At 41.1% G+C, this 18,458-nt stretch overlaps 1 protein-coding gene across 4 annotated transcripts; it reads left to right on the top strand.

Annotated features, from left to right (window-relative positions):
• The first annotated feature begins 17 nt into the window (after nt 1-17).
• ACAD8 (acyl-CoA dehydrogenase family member 8) lies at nt 18-18,156 on the top strand. Of its 4 annotated transcripts, none has more exons than XM_053203846.1 (11): nt 21-185; nt 1,938-2,038; nt 2,713-2,882; nt 3,542-3,651; nt 4,049-4,125; nt 4,733-4,870; nt 9,121-9,256; nt 9,351-9,448; nt 9,827-9,979; nt 10,615-10,794; nt 13,672-15,375. In XM_053203846.1, exons 1-11 carry the CDS (start codon nt 77-79, stop codon nt 13,882-13,884), a joined length of 1,485 nt encoding a protein of 494 aa, XP_053059821.1. In that variant the 5' UTR covers nt 21-76; the 3' UTR covers nt 13,885-15,375. The 4 variants fall into 4 exon arrangements, with proteins under 4 accessions (XP_053059822.1, XP_053059821.1, XP_014927948.1 ...); XM_015072460.3 differs by lacking the exon at nt 13,672-15,375 and adding an exon at nt 17,267-18,156 and having other exon boundaries at nt 25-185; nt 10,615-10,717; XM_053203847.1 differs by lacking the exon at nt 4,733-4,870 and having other exon boundaries at nt 18-185; nt 13,672-15,384.
• The last annotated feature ends 302 nt before the right edge of the window (nt 18,157-18,458 follow it).

The raw sequence follows: 18,458 nt of genomic DNA, 5'->3' as shown, positions 1-18,458 counted from the left end.
AGGGTGCACTGCGGGCCTGGCTCCTGCAGTAGCGAACATAACCCGCTTGCAGATTCTGTGTGGAGCAGAGGCTACTATGTTGCGCAGAGGCTGCTGGAGGCTGGGAAGGCCGCTCATCTGCCTGCGTGGTGGTCTGCAGGCCCCCGCCCAGAGCGGCCGCCGGAGCTTGGTCTCCTGCATCGATCGTAAGTCTCTCCTCCGGTGTGCGGGGAGGGAATGCAGTGGTCTGCGCACCCGTAGAGCGCATTGTCACCCCTGGCTTGTCGTGGGCCGTCACCGGGGTCATCACCCCAAGGCCCACCTGCCCTCTCCCAAGTCGGCTTCCCTCGCTGGCGGGTCACCCCATCCCGTCCACCTGGCTGGCTTCCCTTGGCCGCCCTCACTCTCTGCTGTTTCCATCTGTTGCGCCCCTGGCCCTCGTCTATTACTCTTCCACCCCATCCCCTCCGTGGTCGGGAAGCCAGGCGTCCGAATTTGTGCTCCAGGCCTTCTGCTTAAGCCCTGTCTTTCCTCCTGCCTACTTCACAGGGGCCCTCTAAAGATATATTAAGATAGGAAAATACTTTGTAGTTACAGCTTAATCTTTGCTGCTGATGCTGTTTGTTAATTGTTCAAATCTCCTTAAACGTAGTTGATATTATCGACTTCTCGATACATTTAATACGTTTACTTGTGAAAACAGTAACTAAGGGTTTTACAATTATCCTCACAACTCTGAGGTAGATTCTGTTACGATCCCTGCTTCCTGATAAGGAGTGGATATAGAGAGAGGTGCAGAAACTCATGACTTTGTTTCATTTTATTTTGTTTTAATCATAGGTCATTTAAGGGTCATAAAGGTAGTAAGAATGTAAAAAGCCTGGTGCTGGTTGTGTTAGATGAAGGAATGCTCCTTCCTTATGTGACACAAGATTTGCTCACATAAATTTTATGATGTAACACCTAAAACCTTTTACTATTGAAATTCCTGCAGGGAAAATAATTATTATTGCAAATGGGAAACTATGAGAATTGACAGACCTGAGTGTTTTTAAGTACCAAATAATTTGGATGTGAAGAACAGAGAGTGATAGGGGCCTAGGCTGACTAGGGATAGATACCCAGCCACTTTGTGATTCTGTCAAGTACCTAACCACATTTTTTCTTCTGAAAAAAACAAAAACAAAAACAAAACAAAACAAAAACCTTTCGAATAAATGACACTTCTTCATTGTAGAATAGGTGATGAATCCCTTAGATTACACCCAGATCTATAATATACACTAGTATAGAATACTGTTTTCTTCTCCATGTCCTAAAACTCCTTCATAAGTTGCTGCCCTGTTCTAGCATTTAGAATTTGGTAAACAAAATTACCCTTGCGGATACCAAGGCAGGTAAGGAGTTGTTCTGGCAACAAATAGATTAAATATTAAATAGGTTAATATTAAATAACAAATAAGTGAAATATGTTGGAGTACTTCCATCAGCTAGTTGTGTAACTTCAACCAATGAGGTACTTTTTCACCTTTAAAAGAAAGTATCTCTCAATCAGTAAAATTAAAGGAAATTGTCCCTTAATGTATCATTCCACATATTAGAATATCAAATTAATGGGAGTGATTAACAAATATTTCTTTGTTTCATTGCATATTTTAATAAGTGAAAAGTGATTAAGACAATTATGATTTGTATTGTATTTTATGTATCATATATTACATATATACTCATTATGTATACTTTCCTCATTCTACAGACGAGGAAATTTACTCAGTAAATAGTGCAGCCCCCTCATTTTACAATGGGATAACTGAAGTTGATTGGGGTTCCTGACTTACCTTATTGTGTAAGAGAAATGCTGTATTAGGTCAACTGTCCCAGCTTTGTGGTTCTTGCTCTTGGCAATATCCTTCCCTGACTCCTGTCCTGAAACTGAGTATATACAATCTTGCCCACAGCTTCCATAGGACTAAATGAAGAGCAGAAGGAATTTCAGAAAGTGGCCTTTGACTTTGCTGCCCAGGAGATGGCTCCACATATGGCAGAGTGGGACCAGAAGGTGGGAGTTCTCCTTATGGCTAGATGTTCCAAAAATGCCTCATGTGGTGACCAAGATCTCCTTGTAGTCCTAACTTTTCAGTGTTTACTCTCCTTGCACAATTCTTACTGCAGATTAGAGTACTGGTAATGGCGTGATTCCTTTCCTAGAAACATCCTCATCATCTTGTAGAGACCTGTTGGTTTTTTTTTTTTTTAACTAATTATTTAAAATGTTTATTTATTTTGAGAGAGTGTGTGCAAGTCGGGGAGGGGCACAGAGAGAGGGAGAGAGAGAATCCCAAGCAGGCTCTTTCCTTCAGCTAATATGGAGCTCCATCTCCCCATCATGAGTTCATGACCTGAGCCTAACTCAAGAGTTGGTTGCTTAACCAGCTGAGCCACCCAGGTGCCTAAGACCAGTTTGTTTTTTGTTTTTTGTTTTTTGTTTTTTTTTTAATTATACAAAGATTTGGACACTCTTAAAACCAAGGCAATTCTGATAATAAAAAGAAACTTTAACACTAGAAAACCAGTACTTCCAGAATGCGTTTTAACTGTTATAGGTAACAAATAGCCTGTTATGTTAAGGGAATACTACACTCTCCCAAATGCAAACATCTTAATCCCCCATTGTGCCATTTAAAGAAAAGTCCATCTGTGAATCACTTATTGATGACCCTGGTTTTTTTGTAGGAGCTGTTCCCAGTAGACGTGATGCGGAAGGCTGCTCAGCTAGGCTTTGGGGGGGTCTACGTACGAACAGATGTAGGTGGGTCTGGACTGTCACGGCTCGATACCTCTGTCATCTTTGAAGCCTTGGCTACAGGCTGTACCAGCACCACAGCCTATATAAGCATCCACAAGTGAGTGCCAAAGCTTGGTGAGCACAACAAAGTGCTCATACCGGTTGACTGTGAAATTTTCAGGTAAAGAGAGAAAAGTTCATCTTCGAAGGTTGATTGCCGTTGAGGAACCTAACTGTAAAAGTTCACACTAGGCCTGCTATTGCCTCTTGGACTGGAATCTGTCATGTTGTATGTTGCTTGGAGAATGAGGTCTGTCAGCTTTCTCTCAAATCCTAGATTGAGCTGGAACCAAATAGACTTCTCTAGGACAGTGGTTAGGGCCCTGATCCCCTCTTCCTCAACCCAAAGACAAAGCCTCCAGGAATTTGCAAAAGTACCTATATAACTCTTTGATTTTTAGGGACCTTATTGAACCTAACTAGAAGTAGCATGAACATCCAAGTGAGAAATACCTTGATCCTGATTATCTGTGGGAACTGTGTGTTCCGGGAGTATGTTTTAACCTAGGCCTTTCCTTTAAATTTGAATTTCCTCAGTGGCAGTTTTTCTCTTCCCACTCTCTCTTCTGCTTCACTCTGCTTTGCTACCTGTGTTCTCCTTCCCCAGACCTTCCCCCTTCAGATGTCTTTTTCTCCATATTAACTCTGTCATTGTTGTTTCTTCTTTCTTTTTTTTTTTTTTCCCTTTTGGTCTTTTCTTCTTGGTTTACTTGTCAGCATGTGTGTCTGGATGATCGATACTTTTGGAAATGAGGAACAGAGGCACAAATTTTGCCCACCACTCTGTACCATGGAGAAATTTGCTTCCTACTGCCTCACTGAACCAGGTGGGTTTGCCACGCTGCCAGCAAGATGAATCAGGAGATGCTGCTCAGGCAAAGCATATAACCCTTATTTAACCATGAAGTTCAGCCATTCCTGTGGCCTGATGTCACAAGACTCAGAGGCCTCTAGGCCAGAGTCTATCCAGGCTGTCGACTGGAACTTCCTTGTAGAAGGCTCACTGCAAGCCGGTGTTCTGGGAGATGGAAAATGATCTGATTGCTGTCCACCATTTTCACCAAATACAGAGAGTTCCTTTGGCTGTCTGAGTTTCAAAGTAGGAAACACTGAGCTGTTTGTTGTAAGGAAAGATTTCCTTGGAAGTGGAGCCGTGCTGAGTGTCCCTTAACTTCACTGACTTTCTCTCCTACCCTGTCTGCTTCCTTTTGATCCCTGCCTTAGGAAGTGGCAGTGATGCTGCGTCCCTTTTGACCTCAGCGAAACGACAAGGAGATCATTACATCCTCAATGGCTCCAAGGTACCAGCATACCCACCTTACAGAATTGTTCCCATCTTCCTGCTGATATCACCTGGATCCTTGCTCTCTGCGAGTTAATATTTCCTGGGATTTTTACATGTTGGGTAGAGAACCTCTGACCTATTTCCCTTTATTTACCTTCACTTCCTCTCTCTTTTTCAAGTTTATTTATTTATTTTGAGAGAGAGGGGGAGAGAGCGCAAGTGGGGGAGGGGCAGAAGGAGAGAGACTCCCAAGCACACTCCACACTCAGTGCAGAGCCCAACACAGGGCTCCATGTCAATGACCTTGAGATCATGGCCTGAGCCAAAATCAAGAGTCAAACACTTAACCGACTGAGCCACCCAGATGCCCCGCTTTCTCTTTCTTCTGATCTGAGTCCAGATAATTTTCCTCATTTTTGTTTATCCTTTTTATAGTTTCATCAGCTAGATCCCTGATTCCCCAGTCAGCACAGGTTCTTTTTACCCCTTCTTCATTTCTCTGTGCCACCATATACCTCTTAGCAACCTACTGTTGGGAGAATCCCTATGTTTTCCCAGTTGTTAGGCTGCTGCAGGAATGCATGTGTTTCCTGATCCTTGTGCACCCCCTCTCCAACCACCAGGCCTTTATCAGTGGTGGAGGTGAATCAGATGTCTATGTAGTCATGTGCCGAACAGGAGGACCAGGCCCCAAAGGCATCTCATGTATAGTTGTTGAGAAGGGAACCCCTGGCCTCAGCTTTGGCAAGAAGGAAAAAAAGGTGAGTGGCTAATGGACATGAAGCAATTCAAGTTCAAGCAATTCAAGAATCTGTTACCTGCCAGACCTATCTCTGTTCTATTTGTTTTGTTTGAATAGGTTTACATACTTGCTAACTTGCATTGGAGGCAGTTGCTCCTATTACAGTTTCAACAGGAGCAGGTGAAATAAAATAGGGCATGTCTACAGAAATACTATACCACTGGCAAAAATGGTGGAGTTTGTCAGTAAGTTCCATAAGCCACCTGTCATTTTAGTGTGAGGGATTTCTCTATTGTCTGCCTCACCTCCACTTTTGACTTGTGTTTTTTTTATTTAATTTTTTTAAGTTTGCTTATTTTTGAGAGAGAGAGAGAGAGAGAGAGAGAGAGAGGAAGAGTGCGAGCCAGGGGAGGGGCAGAGAGAGAGGTAGAGAGAGAATCTCAAGCAGGCTCCATACTGTTAGCACAGAACCCAGTGCAGGGCTCGAACTCACGAACCATGAAATCATGATCTGAGCCAAAATCAAGAGTTGGATGCTTAACTGACTGAGCCACTCAGCCATAGCCCCTGACCTGTGCTTTTTATCCAACTTCTTATTTTAGTGCACTTTTTTATCCCAGGAAAAAATACTTACAGAAGATCTGTTGGTGACTAGAGGTCTCAGGAATGAAAAGCATATCAGCCACTTTTCTTCTTTAAATAAAAATAAAATAAAACTCATTGGAGATGATTATGGGTATTTCAATAATGTAAGAAGAAGGGTGTTTCCATAGGTGGTTTGGAAAGACATTTCTAGGATTAAGAAATCCCCTAGTCAGGCCATGAATAGTAAAACTATGATTATATAACTGTAGCTGGTGGTAAGATGAGACCATTCAGATTTGTTAGGGCAGGTGACCAGAATTGTCATCTGCCTCCAATATGTACTGTTACAGTTATGACTTTGGGGGAGAATTCAGGTAATGAAATGACCCCTAAATGTACTTCTCCTTTCATAGCTCCTAGGGTTTCCATATTTCCCTTCATGAGCCTTCCTGATATTTTATAAACTGCCAAAGAGTTAGAAGTATTAGTGCCCCTTATCTTTTATAGGACAATGGGTTTTTACTAGATTCCTGCCGTGTACAAAGCCTGATGCTGGCTCCTGGGATGGGGAGGATACAAAAGTCACTCCTAGCCTTGTCTGAAATTATAAGACATATGCTGTGTCACGTGTATAATGTATGTGAAGTTATACAGCTATAGGATATCTTAATTCTAGGAATGTCTGCTTTAGGCCATATGACATAGATCAACTTACATAGTCTGGCACATAATTTTACAGGATTGAGTTATGCTGATTCAGGTTGTCTTTGCTTATAAAGGTAGTGATGATTGTTTCAATACACAAGGGTAGTATCCACCTCAGTATTCTGTTGACAGAATACCAAAGCTATCAAGTTTAGTGCCTAGAGAAAAGTTGTAAATAAGTTCCAGAAACAAAAAGTATATCTTTTCTTCCTTTCATTTTCTATTTTCTCTCACTTTTTAAGTATATACATTTTCTTTTTTGTTGTCTTTTTTTAATTATTAGTTTTGCTTTATATATGTTTCAATGCAAGGGAAATCTGGAAGGACATCTCTTTATGCATTTGACAGCTGGTGAGTGCCCACTGTGTGCCAAGCATTCTTCTAAACAGTAGGGATGGAGCAGTGAACAAAGACAAGCTCTGCCCCCATGGAATTAACCTTCCAGCAAGCAGAGATAAGCCACAGACAGGTGAATAAGCAAGGTGCCTTCTGGAAGTGTTCTGTGCTACAGAGGAGATAAAACAGGTTGATAGGATACTGATTGAGGAGAGCTTGGGAGCTTCTACAATAGACCTGAACTCTGAGAGGTCATGACTTTTGAGATGAGATCCCAAGTATATTAGAAGGAACAACCATAGGAAGAATTCTGGGCAGATACAACAAATAGACAGAAGGCCTATTTGGGAAACGGAAAAAATGTTCAGTATGGTCCTAGAGAAGTGAGCAAAGAAAAGAATGGTGTAGGTGTAGGATGAAATTGGACAGTAAGCAGGGCCTTGTAGGCCGAGATGAAGAGTCACCCGTTGATCCCCATGGTTGACCTGACTGTTCTGGTGACCCAAGCAGCCAGCCTTTCTCCCTGTTCCATGCCATCTTTCCTGCAAGGATGGTTGTGACTTGGCATATTTAACACATTATATAGCTGAGAGCTTTAAACTACTAGTTTTGCATTGACTTTATGGGAAGGTAATGAGGACTTTATCTTGGATTTAATTGTTAAAAGGTTTTGCAGAGAAGAATGAGTTTTGTCATGGGAGGGCTGGAAGTGAGGACTCCCAGAAGAGAGAATGAAGATAATATGTAGGACAGAAGTCAAGAGTGACAGAAGGAATGGGCTCTAGTGGTAGTGGCCCAGCAGTTCAGGGCCTTCAGAAAGGGAAATGGGATATCTGTTCTCACTGGCTAAAGCTACCCAGGGGCCCAGATAGGATTAGGAAAAGAATTCTCTGCATAGGGGAGGAAGGTAGATGTTTTTATAGTAAGGGGTTAGAAGTGAAGAGGTAGCAGGTATTTGTTTTGAGCTCTTTAGAAATATTATTAAAATAATAATTTTTGTTTCAGTCTTGCTTTTAGGTGTTTATTTGGGGAGATAAGTTCTCAGGTAACCCCCATACAGGCCAATATTGGGAGGTTTGAAACTTGTAGAGATTATGGGAGCCTAAAAGAGAAGTTCAGTGTTGGCTCAAGTGACCTAGAAGGCCTCAGGAGGTTTCATTTAAGCCAGACTTTGATAGAGAGAGCAGAATAAGCAAAATATGGATTGAAAAAAACCTAGTGGCACAGTACACAGACCAGTTTGAGTTGAGACTACCAATAGGTGACCAATAGAAGAAAAGACTGGTAAAGAAGGACCGGCCCAAATTGTAGAAGACCCTAAATGAAAGGTTGAGGAATAAAGTTTATTTGCCAACAGAGGGAGCTATTGAGTGTTTTTATGTAAAGAAATGGTCAAGTAAAGGCAGTAGTGTTTACAGAGCTATACGAGAAGTGGGAAATTTTACATAGTCTTGTGCTTTTAAAAATCTGCCTCATTGAGCCTTAGAGTTCTTTGAAACCTTGAAATACCTTGAAGAAGAGATGAAGAGGATCAAGTAGTGAGGGTCTTTATCTATTTATATATGAGACTTCTGAATAAGATTTTATTTGAAGAAAGTGGCCCTGCTGGCTTTCCAGTCCAGTTCTCTTACATAAAGGAAAACCGAGGCCCCAAAGAAATCAAGTGATTTGTTCAGAGATAAATACAGCTAGTTAGTTTCATAACATGGACCACATCTTAGGTATTTAGAATTCTCTCTGGGCTCGTGGCTGACATATTCAGTGATGTCCTGGTAAATCAGCTCTTTAGGAAAAACAAAAACCAAAACACTCATCTGTAAGGCCACCAACCTGTTATCACTGAATGCCACGTTAGGAAAAGATGTGTGTAATTGGCTCATGTGAGCTGCTGACAGCACGTCATTAGATCTCTCTGCAGCCAAACACTCAACCAGGTATTGCCAGCACAGTGAGTGTTATTCCTCTCATCTAATGATAACAATCTTAGAAGTAACACTAAGCTTTTAAAAGGAGAAGTGTGACTGTTGTTCTTGATAATCCTTGTTATCCTTATAGAAGGACAAATCAAATAACCCTTATATTGTCTATGTTTTTTTTTTAATGTTTGTTTATTTTTGAGAGAGAGAGAGAACACACAAGCAGGAGAGGGGTAGAGAGAGAGGGAACAGAGGATCCAAAGGGGCTCTGTGCTGACAGCAGAGAACCCAACACAGGGCTCAAACTCACGAAATGTGAGATCATGACCTGAGCCAAAGTTGGACACTTAACCAAGTGTGCCACCCAGGTGCTCCCCCCCCAACTTTTTTTTTTTTAAATAAAAGAATATACTTGTAGAGGCACTAAAAATGAGGACAGTTCTGCCCCAATCCTCAAAGAAATTGTGAGAAATGTTTGTGGATAGGTTAGTCTGGTAAAATAGACATTAGAAAGCAGATAATATGTTAAAAAATGTTTCACTGAAAAAACAATCTATGACAATTGACAAGTGTTTAAGTCTGAACTTTTATATTGTCTCTGATTTTAAGTTCTCAAGGTCTAAGTCCCAGGATAATGGAACCTGTACTTCACAGGGTTTCATCAACAGAGAACGGTGCCCTAAATGCTGCCCTGTTGGGCAGCCATACAGTCCCTGATTTTTGCCAGGTGGGGTGGAACTCACAGCCAACCCGCGCCGTGATCTTTGAAGACTGTGCAGTCCCCATGACCAACAGAATTGGGGATGAAGGGCAGGGCTTCATCATTGCCATGAAAGGACTGAATGGAGGGAGGATCAATGTTGGTGAGAACACAACAGGATGGGGCAGGGAGGTAACGGACTCCAGCAGGCAGCACTGTGCTGGCTCACTTGAAATGTTGGCACTCTTCCTTTCCAGCTTCCTGCTCTCTAGGAGCTGCTCATGCTTCGGTCATCCTCACCCGAGACTACCTCAATGTTCGGAAGCAGTTTGGAGAGCCTCTGGCCAGTAACCAGGTTATTTCCCAGATGCCCCTGCATTTGCTTTCAGCTCTGTATGAGATCTGCTTTGTGGTCCACATCCTCTAGGAGGGTGAGGCTGTGATTTCTCATTGAAATTCTGCCCCCATCTTAGAACTTATGTTCTAATTTTACCAGTAATCTTTCTCAGGAGGTAATATTGAAGTGCAGGGCAAGCGAAGTGGTCTTAGAACTCACAAGGTGATACATTTTCTCTGTAGAAGATACATTTCTCTGCAAAGTCTGAAGGAGACTTTGAAGCTTGGGTCACTTAGAAAAGGTACCTCATCAGAGAAGGCTTATGGAGGTCCCCAGATCAGGTGCTGGTCTAAGCCTGTCTATCTTGTCTGGTTCTCTTCTCCCCTGTTGCTGCAGTACCTGCAATTCAAACTGGCTGATATGGCAACAAGGCTGGTGGCCTCGAGGCTGATAATCCGCAGTGCAGCAGTAGCTCTGCAGGAGGAGCGGGAAGATGCAGTGGCCCTGTGCTCCATGGCCAAGCTCTTCGCTACAGATGAATGCTTTGCTGTGCGTAATGGTGCCCTCTGGCTGTCTTGGGTGGACAGGGACCAGCTTTTGGGTCCAGGGATGTTGAGAGCCATTAGTTAACTCCTCGGATGCTGCAGAGATTGCCTTGGGGCTTACGGATATAAATGAACAAATGAGAGGTCTGCTTGGGAGCTGACTTTTTATCTGCCCTGTGCCATTGCACACTCCACTGTGGCACTGTTAACTGATTGTGTTCTAGATGAGACACTTCTTTTGGAAGAAGGTTCAGAGCCTTCCAGTGCCTCTTGTTCAAATTTAGCACTATGCTGTGTTTAAAATGTCAAGGGCTAAGCCATTGCCACATGAGGCTGCATTGCCACTAGATGACACCATGACTTCACATAATCCCAGCCAAAGTGCTTGTGGGCAGCCTCTCCCCTGCAGATAATAAGCAAGAAAGGCAGAGCTTTCTGAGTTGCCCGCCTGGTGGGAACTGGTAAGTTTAGTAGTTGTTGTCCAATCACACAGAATACAGAGCCCCTTTTTGAGCTTGGCTGGTTATCTGTAGGTTGTTCTTCCTCATATTAGTTTATAGGAGGCTGGGGTGGAAGGAGAAGCCACTTGTTCCATAGTCTTCCCAAAATCAGAGATGTGTAGTCCCTATCTCCCTGCAGATCTGCAACCAGGCTTTACAGATGCATGGAGGCTATGGCTACCTGAAGGACTATGCTGTTCAGCAGTATGTGCGGGACTCCAGGGTCCATCAAATCCTAGAAGGTAAAAATTGCCAGAGGTTATTCTCCAGAATGGTTATAGGGTCACCACTTTCCCTGGCCTGTCTGTCCCTATGCTGGCTGGTTCTCAGGGTACCATCAGATCCTGTCTGTCTTTTGCCTTCCTCCTTCCTCTTTTTCCTGACCCTACTCTGGAAGTGCTTTTTGATGCCATACAAGAGCACTATCCTGGGAGTCAGGAGGCTCTGCTTTGTCACCAGAAATAAGCTGTCAAATCACTCCATTTCTACTCTTTTTCTTTGCAAACTTTAGAGAACATTCAAACTCAGGTAATACATGAGAAAGCATTTTGAAAACTGCAGCAGTAACTGTTCTTTACTCTCATAAAGTACTTGGTCCTCAAGGATCCCCAAACTTCGGTACAGTAATTAACACAGCAAATGTGAGCTAATTTGATCACCAGGAACCTCTATAAATTCATATCTCTATAATATGACTAATGGATTTTTCAGTAAACTAAATCATATGGGTATCTTCTTAGCAATCACAGAGTGGATTGGGCTGGGAAATGTGTAAGCTGTTGGGAGTATGGCTCAGGGCATGGCCTTCTCCACACTCCACACCAGTGACTCCTGTCCCAGTTAGTGTAAACAGCCAGGGGTGCTTACACTGTAGGAGAGCCAGATGGGGCAGAGGCTTGTCTAAGTGACTTTCAGTGGTGCAATGTGGGGCTGCTTCCATGGTGGCAGAGGAGAGGCTTGTGGGCATTGGTCTCTCTGCCATTTTCAAAGCATTCTTCTCAAACCTGAAGAAGTGTCAGAATCACCTAGAGGGCTTGTGAAAATAGATTGCTAGGTTCTGTGCCCAGAAGTTCTCACTCAGTAGGTCTTGGGTAGGCCTAAAAATTTGCATCTCTAACAAGTTTTCAAACAAGACTGTCACTGTGTGTCTGGGAACACCACTCTGAAACTGAACCCACTGCTCTGGTGTGATGACCAAATCACAGTTTGTAAAAGTTAGAGTTCGCTTTCTTCTGCAAACCCCATTCCTGAAGCACATCGATGAGGTCAGTCACTCTTGCTCAAATTCTTCTGATTACTCCTGTGGTTGTTTCCTTACCCAGCTTTTATGAGTGTGTGAGACTTCACCTTTATTCTAACTCTGCCTTTTAACCTTACAAGAAGAAATGGGAAAGGCCAGATACATAGATTTCAGGCCATGCCATCATCCACTTCTAGAAAATTTGGGGCACTGGTCTTGATCACTTTGTTTCATTGTGGACTTCGTTACTGGATAAATCTGAAATTTTGGCTTGGTTTTATTTGAGATGTGTGATTACTCATTCCTCATGGGGGTTCATATTTCTCTTTGCATTAAAACCCACTGTAAAAATGAAGCAAGAAGTTGACCCCTCCTTTCAGGGAAAATGTTTTTGTTTATTTTTTTAAAATTCAGTGTTGGGGCACCTGGGTGGCTCAGTCAGTTAAGCAACTGACTTCGGCTCAGGTCATGATCTCACGGTTCGTGGGTTCAAGCCCTGCGTCAGGCTCTGTGCTGACAGCTCAGGGCCTAGAGCCTGCTTCAGATTCTGTGTCGCCCTCTCTCTCTGTTCCTCCCCTGCTCATTCTCTGTCTCTCTGTGTCTCTCAAAAATAAATAAACGTTAAAAAATTTAAAAATAAAATAAAAAATTCAGTGTTTTTGTTTGTTTGTTTTAAGATTTTATTTTTAAGTAATCTCTACACCCAACATGGGGCTCAAACTCACAACCCAGAGATCAAGAGTTGCATGTTCCACTGACTGAGCCAGCCAGGCATCCCTAAAAATTTTTTTTCTGATTACCAATGAAATTGGTGTATTTATTGTTGAAAACTCGTAAAATATAGGAAAAGTAAAAAAAAAAAAAAAATGACTCATGTGTCCACATTCAGAATTCATATTTTAGATTCTTTATATATGTAAGTCCAAAATATCTCCTTTGGTACTTTCTCTGTGCTTTTGTAGGTGCATTTTCTTAATGTGAGGCATAGTGGCCATACAATATTATAATAGTTTCAGGTAGACAGCATAGTAATTTGACAATTGAAATAGTTTAAGAAGGAAAGGTATTAACTCTTCTTTAATGTTTGTAGCTGTCCAGTCCTTGACTTTTCTTTGTTGGGAGGTTTTTGATTGCCAATTCAATTTTGTTACTAGTAATCTGTCTGTTCAGATTTTTTTAGGCTCCATGCTCAGCACAGAGTCCAGTGCGAGGCTTGAACTGACATCCCTGAGACAAAGACCTGAGCTGAGATCAAGAGTCAGACACTTAACTGACTGAGCCACCCAGGTGCCCCCAGCCTGTTCACATTTTCTATTTCTTCCTGATTCAGTCTTGGAAAATTGTATGTTTCTAGGAATTTATCTGTTTCTTTCTTCAGGTTGTCCCATTTGTTGGCATATCATTTTTTGTGGTAGCGTCTTAAATCCTTTATGTTTCTGTGGTGTTGGTTGTAACTTCTTATCTTTTATTTCTGATTTTACTTATTTGAGTCTTCTCTCTCTCTCTTTTTTCTTTTTTTTTTTTCTTAATAAGGCTGGCTAGGCGTTCATCAATTTTGTATATCTTTCCAAAGAACAAACTCTTGGTTTCACTGACCTTTTCTATTGTTTTTTTAGTCTCTATTTCATTTATTTCTGCTCTGATCTTTGTTATTCCCTTCCTTTTACTAACTTTGAGTTTGTTCATTCTTTTTTACAAATTCCCTTAGGTATACAGTTAGATTGTGTGTTTGAGATTTGTTTCTTTTTTTTTTTTTAATGTTTATTTATTTTTGAGACAGAGGGAGAGACACAGAGAGACAGAGCATGAGCAAGGGATGGGCAGACACACACACACACACACACACACACACACACACACACACACACACACAGAATCTGAAGCACGCTTCAGGCTCCAAGCAGTCGGCACAGAACCCAACGCAGGGCTCAAACTCACAAACCATGATATCATGACCTGAGTCCAAGCCAGACGCTTAACCAACTGAGCCACTCAGGCAACCCTGAGATTTGTTTCTTGAAGAGGGCCCATATCAGTATAAACTTGCCTGTTAGAACTGATTTTGCTCTGCCCCAAAGATTTTGGAATGTTGGCTTTCCATTTTCATTTGTCTCATGCTATTTTATTTATTTCCTTTTTGATTTCTTCATTGACCCATTGGTCGTTTAATAGCATGTTGTTTAGCCTCCACATGTTTTACACCATTGTGGTTGAAAAAGATGCTTAATATGATTTCACTCTTCTTAAATTTATTAAGACTTGTTTTGTGGCTTCACATGTGATCTGTCTCAGAGAATGTGCACTTCCATGTGCACGTGAACAGAATATGTGTTCTCATCTTTTTGGATGGCATGTTCTGTATATATCTGTGATATCCTCAAGTCCTATCTGTTCTAAGGCCCATTCAAAGCCATTGTTTGTTTATTGATTCTCTGTCTGGATGACCTACCCATTGATGTAAGTGGGGTGTTAAATTTTCTTACTATTATTGTATTACTGTTAATTTCTCTCTTTATGTCCATTAGTATTTGCCTTATATATTTAGGTGCTCTTGTGTAGGGTGCGTCAATATTTATAATTGTTATATCCTCTTGTTTGATTGATCCTGTTATCATTATGTAATTACCTTTTTCGTGTTTTGTTATAGTCTTTATTTTAAAGCATATTTTGTCTGATATAAGTATTGCTTCCCTAGCTTTTTAAAAAATTTTCATTAGTATAGAAGATCTTTTTCCATCCCTTCACTTTCAGTCTGTATGAGTCTTTAGGTCTGAAGTAAGTCTCCTATAGGCAGTTTATAGATGGATCTTGTTTTTTAATCCATTCAGTCACCTTTTGTCTTTTGATTGGAGCATTTAGTCCATTTATATTTAAAGTAACAGTAATATTGATAGCTATGTACTTATTGCCATTTTGTTAATTGTTGTCTGGTTGTTTTTGTTCAGTTTCTTTTTTCTTTTCTTTCTGTCTTCCCTTGTGATTGATGACTTACCTTAATGTTATGCTTGGATTCCTTTCTCTTTATTTTTTGTGCATCTCTTACAGGTTTTTGGTATGTGGTTACCATGAGGTTCATGTATAACACCGTATGTATATAGCAGTCTATTTTAAGTGATGTTTGCTTATATTCAAACACATTATAAAAGCACTACATTTTTAGTACCCCCCCATTTTATGTATTTGATGTCATATTTTACATCTTATTTTATGAGTCCCTTAACTAATTTTTAGATATAAGTGATTTTACTATTTTTTTTCTTTTAACCTTCACACTGGCTTTATAAGTGATTGACTTACTACCTATATTACGTTTGCTTTCACCAGTGAAATTTTTCCTTTCATAATTTGCTTACTTCTAGTTGTTGCTTTTTTTTTTTTTTTTCAACTTAAAGAAGTTCCTTTAGCACTTCTTATGAGGGCAGTTTAGTGATGATGAACTCCATTAACTTTTGTTTGTCTGGGAAATCCTTCATTTCTCCTTCAGTTCTAAATGAAAACCTTGCCAGTAGACTATTCAAGGTTTTAGGTTTTTTCCCTTTCAGCACTTTGAATATATCATGCCACTCCCTTCTGGCAGCAAAGTTTCTGCTGAAAAACTGCTCTTACCTTTCTGGGTACTTTCCCTTTTATATAACTATTTGCTTTTCTCTGGCTGCTTTTAAGATTTCTCTTTATATGTAATTTTTACTATTTTAATTATATTATATTATATTATATTATATTATATTATATTATATATATTATATATATTATATATATTATATATATATTATATGTCATGGTTTATCTTGTTTGGGGCTTCCTTTACTTCCTGAAACTAGAAGTCTGTTTTCTTCCCCAGAGTACGGAAGTTTTCAGCTATTACTTCTTAAAATAAGTTTTCTGCATCTTTCTCTTTCTCTTCTCCTTCTGGGACCCCAATAATGCAACTGTTAGTATGCTTGATGTTGTCACAGAGGTCCCTTAACCTATTTCTTTAACTCTTTTTCTTTTTGCTGCTCATCTTGGGCACTTTACACACTACCCTGTCTTCCAGATTGCTGATCCATTCTGAATCTTCTGATGTTAATTCCCTTTAGTGTATTTTTCATTTCAATTACTGTACTCTTCAACTACTTTTTGTTTTATATTTTATGTCTCTTTGCTGAAGTTCTCACTAAGTTCATCCAGTCTTCTCTCAAGGCCGTGAGCATCTTTATGATCATTATTTTGAAAGTTTATCAAGTAGATTGCTTATCTGTTTTATTTATCTGTTCTATTTATCAGTTCTTTTACTGAGGTTTTGCCTTGTTCTTTCATTTGGAGCATATTCTTGTCTTCTCATTTTTGTTTTTGTGTATTAGATAGTCCAGCTGTGTCTCCTGGTCCTGAAAGTAATGTCCTGTATAGAAGGCATCTCGCTGGTCACTAGAACCAAGCATTCCAGGGGTGTCCCCTATATAGGATGTATGTGTCCTACTGTTGTATCTGTGCTGGTGGGTGGGGTTAGCCCCCATTGTGGCTGGCTACCAGGCCCAGCTCTGGGTCGTCTGGGGATGCTAGTGGGCAGCAGTCACTTTGGGCAGGAGCGGGTACTGATCCAAGGTGACCTGCTGGATATGGTGGGTGGTATCTGCTTGAAGAGACATCTATCTGCTGGATTGAGTGTGTTAAGCAGGGAAGGTCTGCGGAGGAATGCCAGGGTGGGACAAACAGTGCTAGCAAGGTAGGTGGAGAGTGTCAGATCTTGGTCCCGCAAGCATCTAGCTAACTAAGCTGTAGGAGTACAAGAAAAATGCACTTGCCAACACTTTCATTCCCAAAGTTCCTACAGATCCCTGTCCCTCTGGCACACACTCAAACATTAGTCATTAAGTCTCCCTCATGTATGGCCCAAGAGCTTTTCAAACAACTACCTCTGTCCTGAGCTCCGAGTGATTGATATTGTGTGTGGGCCCTTTCAGTTTCCTGTAGCTCCTTGGCTCTCCTGGAGTTAAGCCCCACTAATTTGCAAAGCCAGACAATATGGGGCCTCATATTTCCAGTGAAGATCCCCAGAGCAGAAGGTGCCTGATGTGAGACTTGAACTTTTCACTCCTCAGGAAGGACCTCCACACCTGTGATATCTTCCTGCTTATGGGTCACTGCAATGGGGTGTTTTGGCTCTTGACCATCTCTGCCCTTCCTACCCTCCTCAATGTGATGTTTTCTTTATATCTTTAGGTGTGGAATAGCTGTTCTGCTAGAGTTCAGGGTCTCAGAGTTAGTTGCACTGTATGTAGTTTCAGCCTTAGTGTGTCCATGGGAGGAGGTAAGCTCAGCATCTTCCTACTCAGTCATCTTCCCTCTCCCAAGAGAGGTGTTTTTAAGGGTACATTTATTTCTTACTTCCTGACATTTTTCTGTGCTTTGGAAAGCAGTCTGTGATAATCCCATCCCTCTCAGTGTTAAAGCAACAATTGTAGTTTGCACCTACTCCTATCCTGAGTGAGGCTTGGAGCACCCTAGTTAGAGGTTTACAGAGCTCTCAGACTTTGCTGCAACTAAATCCTTATTCTTTCTGTCCTTGCAGGTAGCAATGAAGTGATGAGGATGCTGATCTCTCGAAGCCTGCTTCAGGAGTAACCCAGACTTGATGTTCAGGCATGACATTTAATGTACAACTTGAATGAGCATTGAGTGGTTCATGTGGACTGTTGTGTTCCAGTTGAGTCATGGATTAGATTGGAGGCCTGAGCTCTTTCACCTGGGCCCTTCATCTGTATGTTGGGAGCAGCATCAGCTAAAGGACTGGGACAGAGTCTTGAGCAGAACTGGAGGAGCTGCCCTGACTGGGAGTATCACAAGTAGACATACTACCTTGTTTTCCTAATGCAGAAAGGTGACCAGTAAAGATTCATCACCAAATCAACGTTCTCTCTTGGATCTACATTGTCTTGACTTGTGTGCATTTTGCTGGTTCCCCGAATCCTGCTTCCAGGGGTCTGGATATTTCCATTGAGGATTTTTCCTGATTATAAAGCAAAGGTGTGGGAGAGGAGAAATGGAGAAAAATGTAGTTTTATCTTTTGCTGTCCTCTGAACCTCAGCTAAATATGCAGAAGGTTTCTGTGGGTTGCATTTTCTTTGTAGTACTGCTGTGAATGTGAATGATGATAAAATGAATATGCAGGCAACCTAACTCCTAAACTGTGATTTAGGGGATAACCATACTTGTAGACTTGTGAACATCAAAGGCTGAGATTATGTGGAACTCTGAATATTTGTTATATTCTTTTTTAGAAGTATATGATCTAGGAATGTTATTCAAGTTTCTATAACCCTTCCTGATAAGTACTTTGAGCATATTTTTTTTTCTGCATTTTTCTTTCCTTTCTTGAAGTTGCTCCTTTTTATAAATATTTTAGTCATTATAAATATTTTAGTCACTACATTGATAAATAAAATCTATCCCCCTCAGTATCATCTCCAGTTCTGTTGAAGTTAATTTTTATTTTTTTTAATTTTTTTAATGTTTTATTTATTTTTGAGAGAGAGAGAGACAGAGTATGAGTGGGGGGGAGGGTCAGAGAGAGAGGGAGACACAGAATCTAAAGTAGGTTCCAGGCTCTTACCTGTCAGCACAGAGCCCGACACAGGGCTTGAACTCATGAACCACGAGATCATGACCTGAGCCAAAGTCAGATGCTTAACCAACTGAGCCACAGGTGCCCTAAAGTTAGTTTTTATTTTATCCTCTAAGCCTTTACAACAATTTTTAAAAA

The sequence above is a fragment of the Acinonyx jubatus genome, chromosome D1 (assembly GCF_027475565.1).
Source record: "Acinonyx jubatus isolate Ajub_Pintada_27869175 chromosome D1, VMU_Ajub_asm_v1.0, whole genome shotgun sequence".
Classification (NCBI taxonomy): Eukaryota; Metazoa; Chordata; class Mammalia; order Carnivora; family Felidae; genus Acinonyx; species Acinonyx jubatus.
Note: the sequence above shows the minus strand (reverse complement) of the source record. Positions and strands in the feature narration are given on the sequence as shown.